Source organism: Macaca thibetana, chromosome 19 (genome assembly GCF_024542745.1).
Source record: "Macaca thibetana thibetana isolate TM-01 chromosome 19, ASM2454274v1, whole genome shotgun sequence".
NCBI lineage: Eukaryota > Metazoa > Chordata > Mammalia > Primates > Cercopithecidae > Macaca > Macaca thibetana.
The window spans coordinates 4479930-4507485 of NC_065596.1; the positions used below are offsets into that span (position 1 = coordinate 4479930).

Here is a 27556-nt window from a genome sequence, read left to right on the forward strand (position 1 = left end):
CAAGAACAGGACTTAGTAGAGTGGCTTTTCTTCCACATACTAATTCACGGACTCTAACTCCTTATTTAGATCAAATCGCTACTTTGATAAGGATTAGGAGAACTAGGACTGTTAAATTACATAGATATGATCCTGGAAAAAATATTGTCCCTCTCACGAAGGCACAAATACAGGAAGCTTTTATAAATAGTCTTACTTGGCAAGCCCATTTAGCTGACTGTGTAAGTATTCTCGATAATCATTTTCCTAAAATGAAGCTGTTCCAGTTTTTGAAATTAACTAATTGGATTCTCCCTAAAATAACTAAATTGAAACCAATTGAAGGTGCCAAGAATGTTTTTACAGATAGGTCTAATAATAGTAAAGCTTCTTATTCTGGCTCAAAAAGTAAAGTTTTTCAGATGCCCTATACTTCAGCTCAAAAAGCAGAGCTTGTAGCTGTAATTGAGGTATTGACTGCTTTTGATATGCCTATTAATGTGATTTCTGATTCTTCATACGTGGTTCACTCCACACAGTTAATTGAAAATGCTCAGTTATGATTTCATACAGATAAACAATTGATGACTTTATTTACCCAGTTGCAAACAGCAGTTAGGAGTAGAATGCACCCTTTTTACATCACTCACATTAGAGCTCATACACCTCTTCTAGGACCTTTAACTAAAAGGAATCAAATGGCTGATCGCCTAGTTGCTACTGCAATATCTAATGCTAGACACTTTCACAATTTAACCTATGTTAATGCCTCTGGTCTCAAGCACAGATACAACATTACCTGGAAAGAAGCTAAAGCTATTATCCAGCAATGCCCAACTTGCCAAATGGTGTATTCCTCATCTTTTACAGGAGGAGTTAATCCTCAAGGACTGGAACCTAACTCTATTTGGCAAATGGATGTCACACATGTTCCCTCGTTTAGGAGACTAGCTTATGTACATGTATGTGTGGACACCTTTTCTCACTTTGTCTAGGCTACATACCAAACAGGAGAGTCTGCTGCCTGTGTTAAACATCGTCTTTTGCAGTGTTTTTGGTGATGGGCATTCCAGCTCCTATTAAAACAGATAATGCCCCAGGCTATACTAGCCAAACTCTAGCTACATTTTTCTCTATGTGGAATATTAAACACATTACTGGTATCCCATACAATTCTCAAGGACAAGCCATAATAGAAAGAAAGAATCTCTCCCTAAAACAGCAGTTGCAAAAGCAGAAAAGAAGAGACAGAGAATATGGAACCCCACAAATGCAACTGAACCTAGCATTATTAACTTTAAACTTTTTGAGCCTGCCCAAAGGTCAGATGTTATCAGCAGCTGAACAGCATCTGCAGAAACCAGTTGCAAAGACAGAAGCAAAACACCTGATTTAGTGGAAAGATCCAATAACCAAAAGGAAATAAGTAAAATAATAACTTAGGGTAGAGGTTATGCTTGTATTTCTCCAGTCCAAAATTAACAGCCAATTTCGATACCATCAAGACATCTGAAACCTTATCATGAGCCAGATGCCAAGGAAGAGACTCCAGGAGGATCCACAGCCACCCACCTGGGGACAGATCAAGAAGCTGTCACAGATGGCGGAAGAAAACCTGAGGAAAGTGGGACAACCAGTCACACTGAATGATTTAATGGTAGCTATGATAGCAGTTATCACCACCGCTGTGAGTATTCCTTCAATAAAGGCTGGTAATAATGCCTAGATGCAATAACTCTGACAGTTACACATGCTTTCTGATCTCAGTATTTATCATAATAAATCTGCTCCTATAATTGAGGCATACCACCCTCAAAAACCTATTTGTAAACAGGACTGGACCCAGTTAGAAAAAATGAACGTACTTGTTCAAGAAGCTTGTTTTGCAGAACAGGCAAAGGTGCTGCACAACGATTCCTATGGAATCATTATTAATTGGTCACCTAAAGGGATGTTTAGCTCGAATTGCACCTCTCAGTCTGTGTGCCATGGCCACACTATGTTCAGATGATCTGGACAAAATGGTCAGATAGTAGAAATGATAAGAAGTACAGCAAAAGTTCCTATTACCTGGAACCATGGTGGTATAGTTGCACCTCAACCTCAAATGATATGGCCTGCTCTAGGAGCTAAACATAAAGATTTGTGGAAACTATTAAATGCTCTTAATAATATCAAAATTTAGGAAAGAATAGAAATGCATCTAGAAGGACATTCTACAAACTTGTTTTTAGATATAGCAAAATTAAAAGGACAAAAATTTAAGCATCCTAGGCACAACTGACCTTAATGCCAGGAACTGGAGTGCTTAAAGGAGCTGCAGACAAATTAGCCAGTAATCCATTAAAATAGATAAAAACACTTAGAAGCTCTGTGATTTCAATGATGATTGTGCTTTTAATCTATGTTATTTGTCTTTGTATAGTCTGCAGATGTGGATCCCAACTCCTGCGAGAAGTAGCTCACTGTGACAAAGCTGCCCTTGCTTTTATCTCTTTGCAAATCGAAGAAAGGAGACATGTTGGGAGCAAGACCCCCAAAATCTGGCCACAAACTGGTTCCAAAACTGGCCATAAATAAAATCTCTGCAGCACTGTAACATGTTCATAATGTCCCTAAAGCCCAAGCTGGAAGGTTGTAGGTTTACAGGAATGAGGGCAAGGAACACCTGGCCCACCCAGGGCAGAAAACCGCTTAAAGGCATTCTTAAGCCACAAATAATAGCATGAGCGATCTGTGTCTTAAGGGCATGTTCCTGCTGCAGTTAACTAACCCAACCTATCCCTTTAATTTGGTCCGTCCTTTCATTTTCCATAAGGGATACTTTTAGTTAATTTAACATCTATAGAAACAATGATAATGACTAGTTTGCTGTTAATAAATATGTAGGTAAATCTCCGTTTGAGGCTCTCAGCTCTGAAGGCTGTGAGACCCCTGATTTCCCACATCACACCTCTATATTTCTGTGTGTGTCTTTAATTCCTCTAGCACCACTAGGTTAAGGTCTCCCTGATCAAGCTGGTCTTGGCACATTCTTGTTAATAATTTAACATTCTATAGAAACATTGATAATGTCTATGTATGCGTTAAATAAATATGTAGGTAAATCGCCCGTTGACTCTCAACTCCTGAAAGCTGTAGAAACCGCCGAAGTTTCCCACATCACACCTCTATATTTTCTGTGTGCAGGTATGGGTCCCTATTGTTATTGTCATCATGGCATAAGTGTCATCTCAGGGAGGCATTTGGGTCACTCCATGTAATGATTTCCCAGCTCTTCTGTCAACATTCTACTTGATATTATAGCAGTTGCTCTTTTTTTTCATATATTTGCTTTAGTGTTTTTGGTCATCTGTCCCTAGACTGGTCCTCAGGGTAGGGTGCAGGCAGGATTCAGTCATTTTCTGTACCACATGTTGGGTCCACCAGGGTAACTGGCAAAGGGTTAGTGCAAGGAAAAGACTGGCTAAGTGAATGCGTCGGGGAATCTCAAATTCTCCTTCCTGCTTTTGACCACTTGATAATGTGGGGATCGTTAATAATAACACAAGGTGCATGACCTCAGTGTGACTCTTCCTTGCTCCAGCTTCTCCAGCAAAGCTCAATAGGCACCAGAAACCCAGAAGGCTGTCACCACCTAGAGGCCATCACTGGCACTGCAGCCCCATGCAGGAGCATCACAGAACAAAGCTACTTTTATGTTTGGGTCCTCAAGACACTGACTCTCCAGGGTCCCAGGGGACAAAGGAGCAGCATCTGAAGACTCCAAGTGCAATAAGAATAACCTTGGAAGCCTCCATTGTCCTCTCTTTGCCTCCACCTTTTGGGTTGTGCTCTTTACTCACGAGGGACAACCCCTCATCCAGGGAAATTATTTTCTACTACTTCTAAATGATCATCTAAAGAACACAACAGGAACTAGTATTTTCCCTGAACTTCAGACTCAGAGTCCAGTTACATGGCACATTTTGCTCTATCCCACCTTTATCTCCCCAAGATGCCTCTGGAGTGACCATGCCTCACTCTGAAGGACTTCTAGGGAGTGGAAGCATTTTTGCAGTCTCAGAGCAAAGAGTCTTGGTTCACCAATGAAGAACCAAGGCCAGCAGACACTTACGGGTTTGTGCAACCATTGAGGTCACCCACTTCAAGTACTCTTGTTTGTGAGGTACAAAAAGGTTTTGCTGTAACCATTGTCTATACTAGGCTGAGATGGGGACATAGCTCATTTCCATTTCTGGTACCTACAGATGTGGATAGCAGGACCCCAGTCCTGTCCTCTTGAAACTGACCTGGAGAGGACCCCAGCTGATGGAGAACCCTGGAACCTGGAGGATCCTCCTGCTCATTCTCTGTGCCCCTGGACATGTAGCTAGAGGAGGGCATCCCCCTGGCTTATAGCAGAGCTGCCCCTATTCTGTTTGTGTGTGTGTGTGTGTGTGTGTGTGTGTGTGTGTGTGTGTGTGTGTGTGTGTTTGTCTTATGCCTGGTTTCTGTCTACCTCTTCTCTGTCCTCACCTCTGTGATCTTTCCCTGAGAAGTGTTTGTGTGTGTGTGTCTGTGGGTACTTACCTGAGAATATGGAGACAAAAATAGCCCATGTGGAGAAGGAGAGCACAGGGCTTTCTAGTATTTAGGGGCTCTAATTTCCAGAGCAAACCTGATGGGTGCAGTAGAGCCAAGGCCGAGGAAGCTGGAGCTCTCCCTAATACTCCAGACCCTGCCTTCCTCCTGGGGTCTGCCTCTTTTGGGGCCTCAGTTTCCCAACTTTAAAATGAGAAATTGGGATGGTTTTTCTTTTTTAAAATTTCAATAGGTTTTAGGGGTACAGGTGTTGTTTTGTTACATGGCTAAATTCTTTAGTGGTGGTTTCTGAGATTTTGGCACACCCATCATCTGAGCAGTAAACACTGTACCCAAAGTGTAGCCTTTTATCCCTTACTCACTCCCATTTTTCCTCCCTGAGTCCCCAAAATTCACGTATCATTCTTATGCCTTTGCATCCTCATAGCTTAATTCCCACTTATAAATGAGAACATATGATGTTTGTTTTATCATTTCTGAATTACTTCACTTAGAATAAGGTCTCCAGCTCCGTCCAGGCTGCTGAGAACGCCATTATTTTGTTCCATTTTATGACTGAGTAGTATTCCATAATATACATGTACCACATTTTCTTTATCCACTCAATATTGATGAGCATTTTGTCTAGTTCCATATTTTTGCAATTGCAAATAGTGCTGCTATAAACTTGCATGTGCAAGTGTCTTTTTCATATAGTGACTTCTTTTCCTCTGGGTAGATAGCCAGTACTGAGATTGCTGGATCAAATGGTAGATAACCTTTAGTTCTTTAAGGAATCTCCATACTGTTTTCCATAGTGGTTGTAACTGCAGAAACATATGCTCATTGAGAACATGGCTTCAGACTCCTCAATAGTTGATGAAATATTGGAATGGGATGGGTTTGTGTGCCCATGGGTGCTCAAGCCTCCTTACATGGCTAATGCAGATGGACATAGAGCTTGAGGCAGCCAGGTCTCTTCCTGAGCTGGCTGATTTCAATACAATGAACCAAGGTCTCTGATCTTGAAGCTGGTCCCGCCAGACACCCCACCTTCAGCCACCATCTGCTGTGTGCCTCCCATATCCTGTGGGGCCCATGGCAACCCGCGTGACAGCGAGGGGGCACAAGGCACTGGACCTGTGGGCCTGGGGAAGACAAAAACACTTTTCTGTTTCTCCCAAACTTTCAAGTGTGTTGTCAGGTATTTAATTTCGATTATGACTGAGATGATATGTTCATGTATTTACAGCTATTTAAATATAATATTTTTTGCAAACTGTGGGATAATGTCTTTCACTTTTTTTTTCTTTTTTCCTCCTCATCTGTGCACAGATGGGTGGCCGACTCTGGAGCCCAGCCTGTCGCTTCCCAGTCTGGTGGTGAATCCTCCATAGTCTAGTGTGGAGGAAAAGTTAAATATTAAATTTGAACTTAATTGAACCTGGACACAAACAATGGTCACCAAGTCCTGGAACAGCTTGTATGAGCCCCTTGAGGCATTCATCCAGAGCTGTTTCAGAGAAATCTCTATTTCAATCTATTCCTATACATTCGTTATTGTAAAACAATAGAGAAGCACAAAAACAAGTTGACCTTTTTGTGTTCCTTGAGCCCAGTAGTGAAAGGCCCTTGTGACTAAGCCCCATGCCTAAAAACTCATTACAAAAGAGCTAGGGTCCCAGATTGCACCAAAGCTTCGTGAGACCTCTCCTCATCTGCATGGATGAGTGGCCGACTCTGGAGCCCAGGTTGTTTCTTCCCAGTCTGGTGGTGTAAATATATACAGTCTGGTGAGTGTAAACATTTTCCATTCTCCTCTTCCCATTGCAATTTGCTTATTATATCTGCAATCTGCTTATATTGATTTGCTTATTATAGCACTTGCTTATTATGTTATTTATTATATCTGCATTGCCATTTATGTGGTATAAAGCTTGTTACCGTTAAAAGTATTGTGTGTGTGTCTTTTCTTCTCCCCTCGCGCATTTCCCGCACAGAACATTTTTGGCGTCACAAACAGGATTTGAAAACAAAAGCGTGCTGCTTTTTGGCCGGCAGGTCTGGGCTGGAGGCTCAGAGACTTCCGATATCTTGGGATGGGGACTCCCCCAGTTCTCCCCCTTGGCAATTGAATGGTCAAGGGAAACTGGACTTTATGAGAATTGAGAATCTAAACTAGTGCGATTTAAACTTTTGACTGTGCGTGAAGTGCTGCAGGGGATTCCAGTCCCCAAAGGAGATGCTGAGGGATCTCCCGGAAGGATGGTGTTCGTTTACCGCTTATAAGTTAATGTGTCAAGATACGGGCTGGTTGCTACAAGAGAAATGTAAGTTGGAAAAGGAAAATGCTAGTGTGATTTCCAGACTGACCCTGGCCCAATGCCAGGCCTATATCTGGACTGATCAGGCTCAAAGCTATCAGCCCGTTGCTGAAGAAGGCAGCTGTCCGAATGGCTCGGTCAGGTTAAAACTGAAGAACTAGTTTGCTGGGGCTTGGAGCAGGTAAAAACCCAGCTCCTATCTCAAGGATGGGAAATTAACCTTAGCAAAATTCAAAGACCTGCACAAACTGTAAAATTCCTTGGCATCCTATGGAATGCAGAGATATAATCCATTTTACCAAAGGTAAGGCTAAAATACTGGAATTTGCAACCCTTATGACTAAAAAGGAGGCCCAGACATTTACTGGCATCTTTGGATTCTGGAGACATCATATTCCCCACTTGAGTAACATTTTACAACCTCTGCATGCAGCCACTAGAAAACGCTATGACTCTCACTGGGGAGAGAAAGAGAGCATGGCTTTTGAACAAGCTAAACAAGCAGCGCAACTGGCCCTGGATCTATGGTCCATACAGGATGGGCCAGGAGAACTGCAAGTAACTGTCCTAGATCAACATGCTAATTGGAGCCTTCGGCAGAAACAAGATGGAAAGAGGGTACTTTTCATGTTTTGGACCCAGAAACTGCCAAAGGTCGGAAAAGCTTACACCCCTTTCGAGAAGCAATTGTTAGCTTGCTATTGGGCTTTGCTGGAAATGGAATACCTCTGCTTCAACCATGATGTCTTTATGAGGCCTGAAATTCCTGTTATGACTTGGGACATGAGTTCCCCCAAAACCCACCAGATAGGACATACCCAAGAAGGTAGCATCATAAAATGGACATGGTATATACAAGACCAGGCTAAGCCAAAACCAAAGTGGGTATCACTTTTACATGAGGATGTACAAAACCTGCCAGCTCAGAAAACCACCGAGCAAGTCCTGCAGATAGGGAAGGAAACCTCCCTCACCCAGTGGGGCAAATCCTTTAAAGAACTAAGCCCAGAGGATCAGAAACATGTTGGTTTACTGATGCATCCACCAAATATATTGGTGGAAACCGATGCTGGAAGGCCCTGGCTTATAATCCTATTAAAAACATCAGCATTTCTGATGAAGGAAGGGGTGGGAGCAGCCAGTTAGCTGAACTAGTAGCCGTTCCTCTCAGCTATTCAGGAGGAGACCGGAGGGATTTGTCACTTCTATACCAACTCTTGGTCAGTACCAAATGGTCTTACTACCTGGATGCCCCAATGGCAAGAAAACAAATGTTTAATTGGGAATAAAGAGGTTTAGGGAAACCAGTACTGGGAAGATATCTCAATCCTGGCCCACACTATCATTATCACTGTTTTCTTTTTCTTTTCTTTTCTCTATTTTATTTTTGTGTGTGTGTGTGAGATGGAGTCTAGCTCTGTCAGCATACTGGAGTGCAGTGGCACAGTCTCACTCACTGCAACCTCCACCTCCGAGGTTCAAGCGGTTCTCCTGCCTCAGTCACCTGAGTAGCTGGGATTATAGGCATGCACCACCACGCCCACCTAATTTTTATATTTTTAGTAGAGACAGAGTTTCACCATGTTGGCCAGGATGGTCTCAATCTCCTGACCTCGTGATCTGCCCACGTGGCCCTCCCAAAGTGCTGGGATTACAGGCATGAGCTACTGCACCCTGCCCTGTTTTCCATATTGATGCAAATGAGTCTCTGCTTTCTCTTGACAGACTATTTAATGAGAAGGAAGAAAAATAGGCCAAAATTTCCACCATAAAGGCAAACTTGAATGCAGATGAATGGATTACAACGTGTTCAAGCTTTGCAATGAGAGGCATTATAGTGTATGGTGGTATAATTGATAGTGATTACTAGGGAGAGTTAAAGGTCATTTTATACGATACCACTCCAGATTCTTTTGCTATAAAACCACAGATGCGGGCTGCTCAATTGTTAGTAGTACCCTGTCAAAATTAACCCCTGAGGAAATCTCTGCGCCAACAGAGTCTACATATAGAACTGGGGGATTCAGATCCCCTGGTACAGGTAGGTTAAATCCTGGAGCCAAACTATGGGTACAGAGCCCATCAGATCCCAACCCTAAGGCTGGTGACCTTGTAGCTATGAAAGCAGAAAATGAAGGCATAGTACCATTTCCTAAAGATGAAAAATAATGTCATGTTCCCCTCTGTTTTTGTTTTTACAAGGAATAACCTATCTATTAATGGTCAGCACCTGTGTCTTTGTGTCTGAGGCCAAGAATAAATTCATCACCTTGGTAGCCACTGCTGCAACTGAAGTCAACCACAATCAATGATGGCTGTATGTTGAGTTGCCGGAGGCCGCCTGGAATGTGTTACCTTGCAGAATTGTCCCTGACAACATTTCTGAATGGCTATGTAGTTACCAATAGGGCCACAACAACAACACTCGCAATCCAATCTGGACTTCCTTTGACCACATTAAGCAATCTATCTTTGCCAAGTCAGACAAAAGATGAACTCCACCCTCACCTTGCGTCGAAAGCCTTGGTATCCTGCCCAATATTCCTGGAATGGTACCTACTGAAAACCTGCTATGCTGGTGGCTGGATTCCATACAGCCCTTGCTTTGTCTGGAGGCGTTAAATGGCTCCTCTAATGTTTCTCTGGGGTTTCTCCAGACATTTGTCAACACATACTCCCAATCAACAACATTGCCCCCAGTGAATCACAATCTCTTTCCTATTTTAATAAGACATTAGTACATTATTATTACAGTAGCTCCATTACTGTCCCCTGGCGGGCCCTCTGAGTATGCAGATCCTGTGGATGGTGATACCAGTCCCTGCATTGGATGGGGAGATACACTTGGGGTTGGCCATTTATTACATTTACCACCCAGGTTAATATTCCCCTCCCCAGTAATCTTGATGCTTACAAACACTGCTGGTTACAAATGCGCTGGCCTCCCTGGTGGTGGTACCCTATCACAGTATTCTCCCCTGCTGCTGGTGCAATCCTGCTTCAGCAACAGATTAAAATATTTACCTTACATGTAGAAAAAGCTCTTTTTTTTTTTTTTTTTTTTTTTTTGAGACGGAGTCTCACTTTGTCGCCCAGGCTGGAGTGCAGTGGCCGGATCTCAGCTCACTGCAAGCTCCGCCTCCCGGGTTTACGCCATTCTCCTGCCTCAGCCTCCCGAGTAGCTGGGACTACAGGCGCCCACCACCTCGCCCGGCTAGTTTTTTGTATTTTTAGTAGAGACGGGGTTTCACCATATTAGCCAGGATGGTCTCGATCTCCTGACCTTGTGATCCGCCCGTCTCGGCCTCCCAAAGTGCTGGGATTACAGGCTTGAGCCACCGCGCCCGGCCTAGAAAAAGCTCTTAATGATAGTAGCACTGGACTTATGTTGTTATCAGATGAATTTTCTCAGCTGAGTACTATTGTGTTGCAAAATCAAATGGCATTAAATATATTTACGGCAGCCCAAGGAGGCATTTGCACCTTACCGCATACTGAATGTTGTGTGTATATCCCTGGCAGTTCTCACAATATGACTCTCCTTGCAAAGCCATGCTGGGTGTGGTTTTTATTAATTGTGCTTTTAATTCTCACGTGCTTACCCTTGATCTGTAATCTATATCAATTATGCATTCCCCATGAATCTGTGAGGGTATTTTCCTACATTTGAGTATCCAAGCGAGGTCAAATGTGGAGGAAATGTTAAATATCAAATTTGAACTAAATTAAACGTGGACACAAACAATGGTCACCAAGTCCCGGCACAGGTTGTGTGAGCCCCTTGAGGCATTCATCCAGTGCTGTTTCAGAAAAAAATCTCTATTCCAATCTATTCCTATACGTTAGTTATTGAAAAACAATAGTCACAAAAACAAGTTAACATTTTTGTGTTCCTTGAGCCCAGTCGCAAATGGCCCTCAGGACAGGGCCTCATGCCAAACAACTTGTTACAAAAAGAGATTCCAAGACCACACCAAGGCTTCAAGAAACCTCTGCTTATTTGTGTACGGACTTGGCTGGGAGCCCAGGTTGTTGCTTCCTGGTGTGGTGACGAATCCTCCCTAGTCTGATGAGTGTAAATATATCTGACCCTTTTGAACAAGGTTCTTTGCTATTGCTTTATGACCCCACCTCCTACCTCCAGCGAAAATGTCCTTGGCACTGTCTCTTCCCATCAGAGAGACACCACTGATTGTGGTGTGATGGGACACATGTTCCTGGTGGTGGCACCAGCATATATTAGATGTGCTTGGGCTGAACACCAAAGAGCTACGACAGGCTGTTAAATAGAATATTATGAGGACTACATATTTTTAAATAGAGTGAACTATGGACCACATAGTTTGGTTTTGTACATTTACTTATATATTTTCCCTTGTCCCTTTCCCATTGCAATTTGCTTATGATATCAATTTGCTTATTACATCTGCATTGCCATTTACGTGGGATAAAGCTTGTTTACACTTAACGGTATTGTGTGTATCTTTTCTTCTCCCCTCATGCATTTCCTGCACAGAACACCATATTTCTCAGAGGCCTTGTTTATTCTTTTTTATTCTTTCTTCTTTAATCATGTCTGCATGCCTCATTTTGGCAAGGTGGTCTTCAAACTCTGATATCCTTTCTTCTGCGTGGTCAATTAGGCTATTTATACTTTTGTATGCTCCATGAAGTTCTTGTGCTGTGTTTTTCAGCTCCATCAGGTCATTTATGTTCCTCTCTAAACTGGTTATTCTAGTTAGCAACTCCTCTAACCTTGTATCAAGTTCCTTAGCTTCTTTGCCTTGGGTTAGAACATGTTCCTTTAGATCAGTGGAGTGTGTTATTACACATCTTCTGAAGCCCACTTCTGTCACTCCATCCATCTCATCCTCTGTCCAGTTCTGTGAATTTGGTGAAGAGACATTGTGATCATCTCTAGGAGATGAGGCCTTTCAGGGGATTTTGCTGATTCTTTCTCATCTTCATGAGTTTGTCTAATTTCAATCTTTGAGGCTGCTAACCCTTGGATGAGGTTTTTTTGTTTCGTTTTGAGATACAGACTCACTCTGTCACCCAGTATGGAGTGCAGTGGCAAAATCTCGGGTCAATGCAACCTCTGCCTTCCAGATTCAAGTGATTCTCATGTCTCAGACTCCTGAGTAGCTAGGACTACAGGCAGGCACCACAATGCCTGTCTGTTTTGTAGTTTTTAGGAGAGACTGGGTTTCATTACGTTGGCCAGGCTGGTCTCGAGCTCCTGGCCTCAAGCAATCTGCCCATCTTGGCCTCCCAAAGTGTTGGGATTACAGATGTGAGCCACCATGCCTGGCCTTGGATGGGGTTTTTGTGGGTACTTTTTGTTGTTGATGCTGTTGTTGTTGCTTTCTGTTTGCTTGTTGTTCTTTAAATTGTCAGGTTCCTATTCTGTAGGGCTGCTGCAGTTTGCTGGGGAGTCACTTCAGGCCCTATTCATCTGGTTCACTCCTGTATCAGGAGATGTCACTCAAGGAGGTTGGAGAACAGCAAAAAAAGGTGCCTGCTCCTTCCTCTGAAAATATGATTACTGCTGAGCTTGTTAGAAATTCAAAAAAATCAGCAGGGAGCCCTGGCTCATGCCTGTAATTGCAGCACTTTGGGAGGCCGAGGCGGGTAGATCACCTGAGGTTGGGAGTTTGAGACCAGCCTGACCAACATGGAGAATAACCCATCGCTACTAAAAATACAAAAATAGCTGGGCGTGGTGGCACATGCCTGTCACCTCAGCTACTCAGGAGGCTGAGGCAGAATTGCTTGAACCCAGGAGGGGGACACTGCCGTGAGCCAAGATCATGCCACTGCACTCAAGCCTGGACAATAAGCATGAAACTCCATCTCAAATTTAAAAAAGGAAATAAATACATAAATCAGACTTTACTCCAGATCTTCTTGGAAATAAAATTAAAAAAAACCTACATAAGAAAATCTTCACCTTATGGTACATAGTAAATTTGAGAGGTTCCTTCTGAATGTTTTTTCCATCTGAAAAATATTCACAACTCATTCCGTATGATGTAAATACAGCACTCAAAAATGTACGTTTGTGTTCATGCCCTTAATTTTATACTCTAATATCTAGAAAAATACAACACATGAACAGAGTTCTCGATCTTATGGTGCTCTTTTTTTTATCATAGAGAACACGTTAGAAAATATTTCTGTGTTGAAAATCATTTTATTGGATAATTTTAGTGCTATAACTCAGAACCACTTCTCTTTACTCTCTAATTTCACTTTAAGTCAAATTAAAAATTCCACCCATGGCCACTTGGTAAAAATGTGTGTGTGTGTTTTTCAAGGATCATTACTATTTAGAGATGTGGCCATAGAATTCTCTCTGGAGGAGTGGCATGGCCTGGACACTGTACCGTGGAAATTGTATATGAATGTGATGTTAGAGAACTACGGAAATATGGTCTTCCTTGTTGAGGATAACTTTAAGACATTATTCATAACATACCCTAAAGGTTTTCTCTTTTATGTAGAATTTTTTTAGTAATTTATTCTTTGCAGAAAAGTTTCAGATCCCTTTTTTTTTTTTTTTTTTTTTTTTTTTTTTGAGACGGAGTCTCGCTCTGTCACCCAGGCTGGAGTACAGTGGCCGGATCTCAGCTCACTGCAAGCTCTGTCTCCCAGGTTTATGCCATTCTCCTGCCTCAGCCTCCCGAGTAGCTGGGACTACAGGCACCCGCCACCTCGCCCAGCTAGTTTTTTTGTATTTTTAGTAGAGACGGGGTTTCACCGTGTTAGCCAGGATGGTCTCGATCTCCTGACCTCGTGATCCGCCCGTCTCAGCCTCCCAAAGTGCTGGGATTACAGGCGTGAGCCACCGCGCCCGGCCTCAGATCCCCTTTTTACAGAAAATCTCCAAAATTGCTCATGTAGAAAAGTATCTCTTGAAGACGTTTCATCTTAATCCAAACTTTCCACATTCCTGATTTGAGCTGTATAATTCACTCTAAATTAGTGGTAATTCCAAAAATTTAGTGACAAAGTATTCTTGCCCCCACCTGAAAATCTAATTGCCACCACCAATTTTTGATTCAGTAGTACCAGATAGTAAAATTCAGAAATCTACAAATTGAAAGCATTTTCTAAATATTTAGAAATTTGTTACAAATTAGTATTTTGGTACTAATTTACTAGAATATTTTATTACATCTGCTCTGCCGAGCACATTACTAGCTTGTAATTGGAGAACATGAGCAAGATTCATGTTATTTATTCTTAATACAACAGTATTGTTGTCCCTAAGCCTGACCTAATCACCCATCTGGAGCAAGGAAAAAAAGCTTTGACTCTGAAGAGACATTAGATGATTGCCAACCCCCCAGGTATGAGTGAAAATGAACACAACAGACAACACAGGTAAGAGGTCTCAAGCTCAAAGAGAAAGCCAATCCTTAAAATCTGATTCGGGAAGCTGTGTTCCAAAGAAGTATTTCCTGGGCAGCTGTTTTTTTTTGTTTGTTTGTTTCTGTTTTTTAATTCTGCTCTCACAAAGGGGCATCTTCAGTCTTATACTTTTAAATTCTCTGAGGATTCTACTTTTCTTTCAGTGAACTTCCTTAAAGTTCACAGTGACAGCCAAAGTCCTCTTCATGGCATATAAGAGACTGCACAATCTGGCTGCTTTTCTATTGTTTTGGGGACACACAAATATCTACATGATTTTGAGAAACTATTTTTTAAGTTCTCTTTTTTCATCATGTCTGAAAAATGTGATAGTAGTTTCTGGTGCATTTTTGTTCACTTTATTGCACAATCCATTCTGTTTTTATTACTATACAGTCTTAAAATACAGCTTGACATTGTAAGTATGATATCCTTCTACTTTTTTTTTTCCTCAAGATTGCTTTGGCTATTCAAAGTTTATTTTAGTTTCATATAAATTTTAAAATAGTATTTTCCAGTATTCTGAAAGAAATACCACTGCAAATTTTGATAGGAAGTTTATTGAATCTGTAGATAACTTTGGATAATATGGCACTTTAATGATATTTATTCTTTCAACCCATAAAGTTTTATATTTATTTGGATTTTCTCTAATTTTTTTATTGACATTTTATTGTAAAGACTTTTTAGCTTTTCTCAGAAATTTATTTATTGAGACAGTGACTTGCTTCTTCTCCAGGTTGGAGTGCAGTGGCATGATCTCAGCTCACTGGAACCTCCACCTCTCAGGTTCTAGCGATTCCCCCCCACTCAGTCCTAATTAGCTGAAACTACAGACGTGCACCACCATGCCCAGCTAATTTTTTGTATTCTAGCAGAGATGGGGTTTCACCATGGCCAAGATTGTCTTGATCTCCCGACCTCATGACCCACCTCAGCCTCCAAAAGTGCTGACATTACAGGCATGAGCCACCAGATCTGGCCAGAAATTTATTATTTAATGCTATAGTAAATAAGATTTTTTTCTTCCTTTTTTTCTTTTTCAGATGGAGTCTGGCACTGTTGCCCAGCCTGGAGTGCAATGCCATGATCTCTGCTCACCACAACCTCCACCTCCCAAATTCAAGGATTCTCCTCCCTCAGCCTCCCAACGAGCTTGGATTGCAGGTGCTAGCCACCACACCCAGCTAATTTTTGTATTTTTAGTAAAAATGAGGTTTCAACATGCTGGCCAGGCTGGTCTCAAACTCCTGACCTCAGATCATTCACCCGCCTCGGTCTCCCAAAGTGCCCAGTGTGTTCCTCTGTTTAATCAGAGAGTTTAAGTGTATAAAACCATATATATAATGTATGTTGATTTTATATTTTGCTAATTTACTGAGTGTATTTATGGGTTTAGACAGGTTTTAATGTACTGCGTAAGGTTTTTCAAATATAAGATTGTATGATCTACAAACAGCAACTTTTTATTTTTTTTCAATTTCAATGGCTATTTTTATTTCTTTGACTAATTCTTCTGCCACGTACTTCCAGTGCTACATTAAAATAGAACCACTGACAATGGGCACAATATAGTTTTGTATTGGCGTCTGAATTTGATGGAGCAAACACCTTTTCAATTTTTCATACACTGATTTTACAAGGTAAAGATCTTTTGTTTGGCCCTCAGGGTGATGAGATACCCTCTGAATTAGTAGTGAAGAGGGGTTGTAGCTTGGTCACAAGGTTGCTGGGTCTGCACTAGGGTTCACCTTTAGCTGGCTTGTTAGAGGGGGTTGGGGAGTTTTAATTTTCATTTTAGTTTTGGACAGACTAAATATCCTTCAGGACTTTGCTCTGTAGGGCAGACACTAGGGCATGTTTTTGCAGTCAGGTCTGCATATGGTGGGCCTTGTATCAAGATGTGGATGAGTATGGCTTTCAGTGAGTACCAGAGAGCATTTCCTCTGTGTGGTAACTGTGTGGGTTTCTATATAGGCAGAACTGACCTTAAGCTGTGGCTCACGTAACTAAAACTGAGTCACTGAACCACTTCAGGGACCATAGTAAAGGCCAAGGTCTGCCTACATGGCTGTAAATGGGCCCCTTCCTCCAGGTCTCTGGAATGGCAGGACCTCTGCCAGACTGTGGCTGGGAGGAGTTTGGCATGATTACAGAGTAAGTTCAGAACTCTCAGTGTATAGTAAGGTGTGAGGACCACTTGAAGGCTTTGCCACATTCTTCATATTTCTAGGATTTTTCCCCAGTATGAATTATCTCATGTCTACTAAAGCTTGAGGGTGAAATAAAGATTTTGCCACATTTATCACACTTGTATGGTTTGTTCTCTCCAGAATGAATTTTCTTATGTGAAAAAAGGGTTGCAGAACGGTTAAAAGCTTCACCACATTCTCTACATCTATACGGTTTCTCTCCAGTATGAAGTATCTTATGTGTAGTAAGGTGTGCAGATAGGTGAAAAGCTTTGCCACATTCTTCACATGTGTAAGGTTTCTTTCCAGTATGAATTTTCTTATGTGTAGTAAGGGTTGAAGACTGGTTAAAAGCTTTGCCACATTCTTCACATTTGTAGGTTTTCTCTGCAGTATGAATTTTCTTATGTTTACTAAGGACTGAGGAGCGCTTGAAGACTCTGCCACATTCTTCACATTTGTAGGGTTTCTCTCCAGTATGAATTATCTTATGTGTACTAAGTGCTGAGGAGTACTTGAAGGCTTTGCCACATTCTTCACATTTGTAGGGTTTCTCTCCAGTATGACTTCTCTTATGTGAACTAAGGACAGAGGAGTACTTAAAGGCTTTGCCACATTCTTCACATTTGTAGGGCTTCTCTCCAGTATGAATTATCTTATGTCTAGTTAGGACTGAGGACCAAACGAAGGCTTTGCCACATTCTTCACATTTGTAGTGTTTCTTTCCCATATGAATTATCTCATGTTTACTAAGGGTTGAGGATGCAATAAAGGCTTTGCCACATTTATTACACTTGTATGGTTTCTCTCCAGTATGAATTCTCTTATGTGTAGTAAGGGTACAGGAGTACTTAAAGGCTTTGCCACATTCTTCACAAACATAGGGCTTCTCTCCAGTATGAATTTTCTTATGTTTAGTAAGTGTTGAGGACTGGTTAAAAGCTTTGCCACATTCTTCACATTTGTAGGGTTTCTCTCCAGTATGAATAATCTTATGTGTACTAAGGTATGAGGACTGCTTGAAGGTTTTGCCACATTCTTCACATTTGTAGCGTTTCTCTTCAGTATGACTTTTCTTATGTGTAGCAAGGACAGAGGAGTACTTAAAGGCTTTGCCACATTCTTCACATTTGTAGGGTTTCTCTCCACTATGAATTATCTTATGTCTAGTAAGGATTGAGGACTGGAAGAAGGCTTTGCCACATTCTTCACATTTGTAGGGTTTCTTTCCTGTATGAATGATCTCATGTTTACTAAGGGTTGAGGATGTAATAAAGGCTTTGCCACATTTATCACACTTGTATGGTTTCTCTCCAGTATGAATTCTCTTATGTGTAGTAAGGATTGAGGATCGGTTAAAGGCTTTGCCACATTCTTCACATTTGTAGGGTTTCTTTCCTGTATGAATGATCTCATGTTTACTAAGGGTTGAGGATGCAATAAAGGCTTTGTCACATTTATCACACTTGTATGGTTTCTCTCCAGTATGAATTCTCTTATGTGTAGTAAGGGTAGAGGAGTACTTAAAGGCTTTGCCACATTCTTCACAAATGTAGGGTTTCTCTCCAGTATGAATTCTCTTATGTCTAGTAAGGGTTGAGAACAGGTTAAAAGCTTTGCCACATTCTATGCATTTGAAAGGTTTTTTTTCAGTATGTCTTATCTTATGTCTGTTTGAATTTGAAAATTTATGAAAGACTTTCCCATATTTATCACATTGAAACATTTTGCTCTGGGTAGTTGTACAACATTGGTTAGGTCCATTATAACCTCCTGTGTGCACCTTACACTCATCCATACTTTCACGCCATTTTATTAACTGTACATTTCCATGTCCACGTTTTGCATATCTTCTCGGTATCATTTTTTGGAAAGAATCTTTCATGTTCTGCTCTGGCCAAAGGTCTTGGGCAAAATGAGAACACATAACTGAAAGAAACAATAAAAACACATTGCTTCAATTGCTAGACTCAGATAAATATACTTTACAAACCTAACCTATAAAATGATACAAACTACATAAGTAAGATGACATTGCAAAATACCTCAAGCTGTAATTTCTTCCTGCACATATAAATGTAACAAAAACATACTAACCAAAATGGCACAAGGTAACTGGTAAAGGAGGTAAATTTAACTTCATCTCAAAAACAATTGAAAAAGAAATAACTAATATTTTGAAGATGTCTTTACTGCTCAATTTACAGATTTAATGCAATGTTTTTCAAATGGCTAATTGCATTTTCAAAGAAATAAAAACAGCAAATTTAAAAGTATATGGAATCCAAACCTACAATAAAGTACCCAGCAATCTTCAAAAACAGGAACAATGTTAGAGGCATTACCATTTCTGATTTCAAAACACATCAAAAGCTACAGAATTAAAATAATTTGGTGAGTTTAAAGCTGAAAAAGTAGACTAATAAAACAGAATGCAGCACATATATTAACTTTCACATAATTATTACAGCTTTGTTACTGAAAGCCAATAGGTAAAAGTAATCCAAATTTGTGTCACCAAATTATTCAGTAGACACAAAAATACAGGAATATCACTCAGTTTTCAAAAAGTAGAAAATATTGTAACAACTATTAAGATAAATATTGTGACACTATGCAAAATAAAATGACCGTCACAAAAAGAGATTGGATGAGATATATAAAGCAATTATACTCTCAGAAACAGAAAACAGAGTGGTGTTTGAAAAGAACCACAAAATACAAAGAATTGGTAGTTGTTTCATGTGTACTGAGATTTAGTTTTGCAAGATAAAAACACTCTAGTGATATGTTGCATAACAATGTCAATATAATTAATAAGACCAAACTGAGTATTTGGAAATACATATATATATATTTTGAGATGGAGTCTCACTCTGTCTCCCAGGCTGGAGTGCCTCCTGGGTTCTAGTGATTCCCCTGCCTCAGCCTACTGAGTAGCTGGTACTACAGGCATGGGCCATCATGCCTGGCTAATTTTTTGTATTTTAGTAGAGACGGGATTTCACCATGTTGGCCAGATGGTCTTGATCTCCTGACCTCGGGATCCACCCACCTCAGCCTCCCAAAGTGCTGGGATAACAGGCGTGAGCCTGTAGATACACTATGTAAAATAATTTTAATATCAATAACAAACTGGAAAATATAGAGGCATAGTTTTTTTATTCAATTGAAGTTGTTATGAGATTAAAATATATTGTTTTAACTTTAAGATGTATGTAATCTCCAGTTTTTGAGATAATTACAAAGATACTATTTGTAGAAAGTATGCAAAAGAAAGTAAAATATAATCAAAGCATGCCGGTACAGAATTAAATGGAAATTAGGTAAGTAAAATAGGAAATGAGAAAAATTTAACTACTAGAAACACACAAAACAATAACAATATTAGTGGTAATAACAACTTCATTTCTTTAACCAATCATTTTAAATATAGATTACTTAATAAAATGAAATGTAATCACAGGACTTTGGAAGGTCAAGGTGGGCTGATCACTTGATCCCAAAAGTTCAAGATCATCCTGGGCAAAGTGGCAAACCTCTGTCTCTACAAAAAAATACAAACAAGCTGGCTGACAGAGTGAGACACTATCTAAAAAATAAATGAGGCTGGGCACGGTGGCTCATGCTTAATCCTAACACTTTCGGAGGCTGAGGCAGGCAGATCACCTGAATTCAGGAGTTCAAGACGAGCCTGGTCATCATGGTGAAACCCCATCTCTACTGAAAATACAAAAAATCAGCTGGGCATGGTGGCATGCACCTGTAATCCCAGCTACTCAGGATTACATGCCTGCTTTTTGAAAGCTGAGGCAGGAGAATCACGAAACTGGGAGGTGAAGGTTGCAGTGAGCTGACATCATGCCATTGCACTCCAGCCTGGGCAACAAGAGTGAAACTCCATCTCAAAAACAAACCAAATAAAATAAATAAATACAAATATAAATATATATATAAATTATATAAAGAAAAAGATATAGAATGCCTGAATTTTTTTTAAAAAAGCATACAGTATGCTGCCTACAAGAGACTTACTTTAGCATTGAGTCAAATAGGCTGAAAGTAACAGAATGAAAAAAATGTATATTCCATGAAAATAGTAACCACAATTGAGTAAGGTGGTCATAATTATATCAGACACAATATGCTTTCAGTCAAGTACTTCTACAAGACAAAAATTGATATTATATGATGTTAAAGTGAGTTGATTTAGCAGAAATCTATAATTATAGTATTTATCTATCTATATGTATATGTGTATATAACATCAGGGCTCCAAAATATATAAAGCAAATATTGATAAAAGTGAAGCAAGATATACATAGCAACATAGTAATTGTAGACATCAAGACCCAGTTTGCAATAATAGAAAATTCAGATAAAAAATAACAACCAGAAAACTTAGACAACATTATAGACTATATTGATTATTTTGCATATAGAGAAATACTTAACAGTGCATAATTTATTTTAAAAAAATGGTTTATTTGGCTCACAGCTTGGCAGAGTATATAAGTGTGTGCCAGCATCTGCTTCTGGTGAGGATTTCAGAAAGCTTAAAATGAAGGTAGAAGGTAAAGAGTAACTGGACATATTATGTAGTAAGAGACAGCGCAAGTGTGAGGTGAAGGAGCCACGTTATTTTAATGAACCAGCTCTTATTTGAATTCATAGAGTGTAAACTTTTTGGTTACAGAGAGGATGTACCAAGCCATTCATGAGAAATTTGCCCCCGTGACCTAAACATGTCCCACCAGGTCCCACAGCCAACACTGAGGATTTATATTGCAGCATGAGGTTTGGACAACATGGACATCCAAACCATATTATAGACCAACTAGGCTTCACAGAAACACACAAAACTCTCCAGTGAAAACCAAGATAATACACAATATTCTTATTTGCATCTGGCATATTCTGTTAGGACATATAACAAGTTTTATTTAATTTAAAAATACTGGCTGGGTGCCAAGGCTCTTGCCCATATTCCTAACACTTTGGGAGATCCATTGGTGTCAAAAGTTTGAGATCAGCCTGGGCAACATAGTGAGATCCTAACACTACAAACAAGCAAACAATTAGCCAGACATGGTAGTGCGTGTCTACAGTCCTACCTACTCAAAAAACTGAGGTGAAAGAATAATCACTTGAGCCCAGGAGGCTGAGGCTACAGTAAGCTAAAATTCTGCCACTGCACTGCAGCCTGGGTGACAGTAAGATCTTGTCTCAAACCAACAACAAATCAATTTAAAAACACCAAAATTATGCACTGGGTATTTACTAATAAAACCTGAATAAAACTAGGAATTAAAAGCAAAAGTCAAACTGGCAAATTCAACAATATGTGAATATGAAACACACCCTCTTCAACATATTCTTGCTCAGGGGGCAAAAAAATTCATTTTTCAAAGATATCAATACAACCTTCAGTTATAAGCTACAGTAACATAAACAATATGATACTGAGACAAAGATAAACAGATGAAAGAACAGAGCTCAGAAATGAACCATTTTGTATATGATCAAATGATTTTCCACAAAGTTGCCATGTTTACAAAATAGAGAAAAATAATCTCTTTAAAAAACGAGGTCAAAAACTGATTATCAACACTGATAAAGTTGGCTTATTTTCTTGAATGATACAAAAACATATTTTAAATAAACTACTTAGACATAAAAATACATAAATGGAAAAAAGTATTTATAAATCTATATCGAAAATAGGTAACACAGGCCAGGTGCAGTTTCTTACGCCTGTCATCCTAGCACTTTGGGAGGGTAAGGTGCGCAGATACATGAGGTCAGAAGTTCGAGACCAGCCTGGCCAACATGTAAAACACCATCTCTACTAAAAACACAAAAATTAACTTGGCGATGTGGTATGCACTTGTAATCCCAGCTACTTGGGAGGCTGAGGTAGGAGAATTGCTTAAACCAGAAGGCAGAGGTTGCAGAGAGCTGAGATTGCACCACTGCACTTTAGCCTGGGTAGCAAAGCAAACCCATGTTTATTGTAACCAGTATTCACAAAAGCCAACAGGCTGAAGCACCCTAGATATCTCTTGATTTATAAACATATTAAAAAATGTAACATATACATACAATGGAATATTATTCCACCTTAAAGAGAATAATCGCCGGGCGCGGTGGCTCACACCTGTAATCCCAGCACTTTGGGAGGCCAAGACGGGCGGATCACGAGGTCAGGAGATCGAGACCATCCTGGCTAACACGGTGAAACCCCGTCTCCACTAAAAAATACAAAAAACTAGCCGGGCGAGGTGGCGGGCGCCTATAGTCCCAGCTACTGGGGAGGCTGAGGCAGGAGAATGGTGTGAACCCGGGAGGCGGAGCTTGCAGTGAGCTGAGATCCGGCCACCGCACTCCAGCCTGGGTGACAGAGCGAGACTCCGTCTCAAAAAAAAAAAAAAAAAAAAAAAAAAAAAAGAGAATAATCATCACCTTTTTGATGAACTTTGTGAATATTATGTCACCTGAATTAAACCAGTAACAAAATTATGGATACTATATGATTCCACTTATATATCTTAAGTAGTCAAAACAATAAAAACAGAAAGTAGAAGGTTTGTCTGTCAAGGTATGGAGAGAGGGTAAAATGAGCAGTTGTTACTTAATGGGTATTGAATTTAAGTTTTACAAGATGTAAAGTTTCTAGAAGTCTTTTGCATAACAATGTGAATATACTTAACATGCCTGAAATGAACAGGTTTTTTTGAGACAGGGTCTCACTCTGTCACCCAAGCTGGAGTGTAGTGGCACAATTTTGACTCCCTGCAATCTCCCTAGTAGCTGGGACCACAGTTGCACACCACCATGCCTGCCTATTATTAAATTTTTTTCATAGAGAGCGGTCTCCATGTTGCCCAGGCTGGTCTCAAACTTTTGGGCTCCAGGGATCCTCTTGGCTTGACCTCCCAAAATCCTGGGATTACACATCAGTGCCACAATCACACCTGGCCCTGAAATACACACTTCAATAAATTTAAGATTGCAAATTTTATTTTATGTGTTTTTAAAACAATGTCTTTAAAGAAAAACTGAAAAAAAATACAGAATTGTAAGTCTTTTTGAAAATTACCTTCAAATCACAAAAGCGTTTCTTTCACAAAAATGAAATATATATTCATCATTAAACACATAGTGAAAATAAGACTATCTCCATGACTACTCAGACAAGATAAAACTACCATGGAAGGCCGGGTGCGGTGGCTCAAGCCTGTAATCCCAGCACTTTGGGAGGCCGAGACGGGCGGATCACAAGGTCAGGAGATCGAGACCATCCTGGCTAATCCAGTGAAACCCCGTCTCTACTAAAAAATACAAAAAACGGCCGGGCGCGGTGGCTCAAGCCTGTAATCCCAGCACTTTGGAAGGCCGAGACGGGCGGATCACAAGGTCAGGATATCGAGACCATCCTGGCTAACATGGTGAAACCCCGTCTCTACTAAAAATACAAAAAACTAGCCGGGCGAGGTGGCGGGCGCCTGTAGTCCCAGCTACTACGGAGGCTGAGGCAGGAGAATGGCGTGAACCCGGGAGGCAGAGCTTGCAGTGAGCTGAGATCCAGCCACTGCACTCCAGCCTGGGCGACAGAGTGAGACTCCGTCTCAAAAAAAAAAAAAAAAAAAAAAAAAAACTACCATGGAAAATCAGCTAAGAAAGAATATGAGCCATAACTAAAATTGGAGTCATATTTACAGATATACACATATACATATGTAATCTGATTATGATAGACATACATAATTTATCTCTTAATTAAAACTCAAATTGACTTAAAGTGTACAAACAGAATTGCAAATTGTCTAAAATTATAATACATAAATAAAACCAAAAAACACAATAAACTAATGTTAAGAAACTTAAAATGAGGCTGGGTACAGTGGCTCACACGTGTAATCTTAGCACTTTGAGAGGCTGAGGCATGAACCACAATCACCTGAACCCTGGAGGCAGAGGTTGCAGTGAGGCAAGATCACGCCACTGCACTCCAGCCTGTGCGACAGAGTGAGACTCCGTCTCAAAAAAAAAAAAAAACCTACACTGAGAAAACACACTCATATGGAACTTTGAAACAATAATAGAAATGTTTACTCATAAAATCTAGTATGCAACATTGATGTATCACAAAAAAATAACTGTCAGGATGGGCGCAGTGGCTCACACCTGTTATCGCAGCACTTTGGGAGGCCAAAGCAAGTGGATCATCTGAGGTCAGGAATTCAAGACCTGCCTGGCCAACATAGTGAAGCCCCGTCTCTACAAATAATACAAAATTTAGCCAGGTGGGGACACATGCCTGTAATCCCAGCTACTTGGGAGACTGAGGCATGAGAATGGCTTGAACCCGGGAGGTGGAGGTTGCAGTGAGCCAAGATCGCACCACTGCACTGTAGACTGGGTGACAACGAGTGTGACTCCATCTTACAAAAACAAACAAACAAAAAAATTCTAGGTAGCTGCAATATTTAACTGTTAGTTTGTACTCATTAAATGTAGGTATTTTGAATCATTGGCATGTACTGTGCGGGAGTAAAATTTCAGAGAATATGCAGTATAAATAGAAGATTCTAATAAAGAAACAGTAAATTAGCACTTAAAAGAATCTAGAGTTACTTTTAATGTTTTAAATATATGCTATTATTACACAAAATGAAACTGCTGTCATCCAATTTTAGAAGCAAAGACTAGTCTTACATTGTTAAATAAAGAAAACATGTATTTTGCAGAATAGGTTAGACCCTCTGATATATAAAACAATTAGAAAATATAGCTTATTATTATTTAGATATAAGCTGAAGTAAGTAGATGAAAATCCTTTAATTCCTTTTTGCCTACAGCAAACTGAAATTTATAAGTAACTATTTTAGTAAATATGGAGTGCCTACTAATTACCTAATTTACTTTAGGCATACCATGCAAATTCTAGCATATTGTCCTAAATATCTGAATCTAAAATTACAGACAAATTTGAAATAGAAAATAGAAAGTAAAAACATATAGGGAGAGTGATATCAGTAAGATTAAAAGTGCCCTATTTTCATATCCCCTTACAGCAAAAAAAATCTCAACCATCCCTGACAAAAATGCCTTTATGAGAAAACCAGGCATTATGGTTCACAACTGTAATGACAGCTACATGGTACATTAAGGTTGGAGAACTTCTTCAGGCCAGGATTTTGAGACCAGCCTGGGTTATGTAGCAAGATGACTTTTCCAAAATAAGTGCCTCTAAAAGAAATTTGAGATCTGGGGAGAGAGTTGTGAAACGCTGTTAAAGCAGAAGATTGAGAAGTGTTCTATTCAGAAGACAGGCCCTCATTCAGGTGGGAAACTACAGGGTTAGCCCCTGTTCTTGGCTACAGACCAGGATAGGATTCAGCCAACTTGGTCTCACACTGAGAATTCTGAACTTAATCTGTAACCATCCCAAACTCATTCCAGCCACAGTCTGGGAGACGTCCTGCAATTCCAGAGACCTAAATGAAGGCATCCATTTACAGCCATGTAGGCAGGGCTACAGACCTTCACTTTTACTGTGGTCCCTGAAGCTGATCAATGACTCAATTTCAGTTACCTGAACCACAGTTTAAGGTCAGTTCTGCCTACATAGAAATCCACACAGTTGGGCCAGGCTGGGTGCCTCAGGCCTCTAATTCCAGCATTTTGGGAGGCGGAGGCTGGCGGATCGCCTGAGGTCGAGAGTTGGAGACCAGCCTGAACAATATAGAGAAACCCCTTCTCTACTAAAAATACAAAATCACCGGGGCGTGGTGGCACATGCCTGTAATTCCAGCTACTTGGGAGGCTGAGGCAGGAGAATCTCTTGAACCCAGGAGGTGGAGGTTGCAGCAAGCCTAGATCGCACCGTTGCACTTCAGCCTGGGCAACAGGAGTGAAACTCCATCTCAAAAAAAGAAAAAAAAATAAAGAGAAAAAAAAAAATAAACCCACAAGGTTACCTGAGGAAATGCTTCTAAAATCAGTTTATGAAAACTTGAAGAGGTGTTTGCTCCATCACATTCAGACACCAATACAAAACTATATTGTGCCCATTGGCAATACATCTATTTGAATGTAGCACTAGAAGTATGTGACAGAAGAATTATTCACAGAAATAAAAAAAATCCAGCCGGGTGCGGTGGCTCACGGCTGTAATCCCAGCACTTTGGGAGGCAGAGGCGGGTGGATCATCTGAGGTCAAGAGTTTCAGACCAGCCTTACCAACAGAGTGAAACTTCGTCTATACCAAAAAATTACAAAAAATTAGCCAGGCATTGTAGCGAGCACCTGTAATCCAAGCTACTCTGGAGGCTGAGGCAGGACAATCGCATAAACCCAGGAAGCAAAGGTTGCAGTGAGCCAAAATCACACCATTGCACTCCAGCCTGGGAAACAAGAGTGAAACCCCATGAAAGGAAAGGAAAGGAAAAAGGAAAAGGAAAAGGAAAGGGAGAGAGCGCAGGAGGGCGGGAGGGAGGAAAGTGAAAATGAAGAAAAATAAGTAAAATAGTTGCTGTTTGTAGATCATACAATCTCATATTTTAAAAACCATAAACAGTACATTAAAAACTGTCTAGCCAGGTGTGGTGGCTTACTCCTGTAATCCCAACACATTGAAAGGCCAAGGTGGGTGGAGCACCTGAGGTCGGGAGTTTGAGACCAGTCTAACCAACATGGTGAAACCCCGTCTCTACTAAAAACCCAAAATTAGCCAGGCGTGGTGGTGGTGAGCCAAGATTGTGCCACTGCACTCCAGCCTGGGCGACAAGAGCGAAACTGTCAAAAAACAAAAAAAAAAAAAAAAAAAAAAAAAAACAACAAAAAAACAGCTGTCTAATAAATACACTCAGTAAATAGTAAATTACCAAAATAGAAAATTAACATCAAGTACATGAATGGTTTCATGCACTTAAAAGAAACTATTTGATAAAATAGAGGAAGAAAAATCTTATTTAATGTATCATTAAAAAAATTTCTGAGAAAAAAATTAAGGAGATCAAAAATCTTTATAATAAAAAAATTGATATACAAATAATTTTAAAATATTTTCTGTCTGTAGCT

The 27556-nt window shown here is 40.3% G+C and overlaps 2 protein-coding genes across 2 annotated transcripts in view; both read right to left on the bottom strand.

Annotated features, from left to right (window-relative positions):
• Positions 1-27556, bottom strand: part of LOC126942272 (zinc finger protein 486-like) — a 268583-nt gene that overhangs the window by 114413 nt on the left and 126614 nt on the right. The gene's annotated exons all lie outside the window — the stretch shown is intronic.
• LOC126942205 (zinc finger protein 93-like) overlaps positions 11512-27556 on the bottom strand; it is a 33596-nt gene continuing 17551 nt past the window's right edge. The window contains exon 4 of the mRNA XM_050769533.1: positions 11512-18400. Within this exon, the coding sequence (XP_050625490.1) occupies positions 16509-18400 (1892 nt within the window). The 3' untranslated portion in view covers positions 11512-16508. The remainder of the gene's footprint in view (positions 18401-27556) is intronic.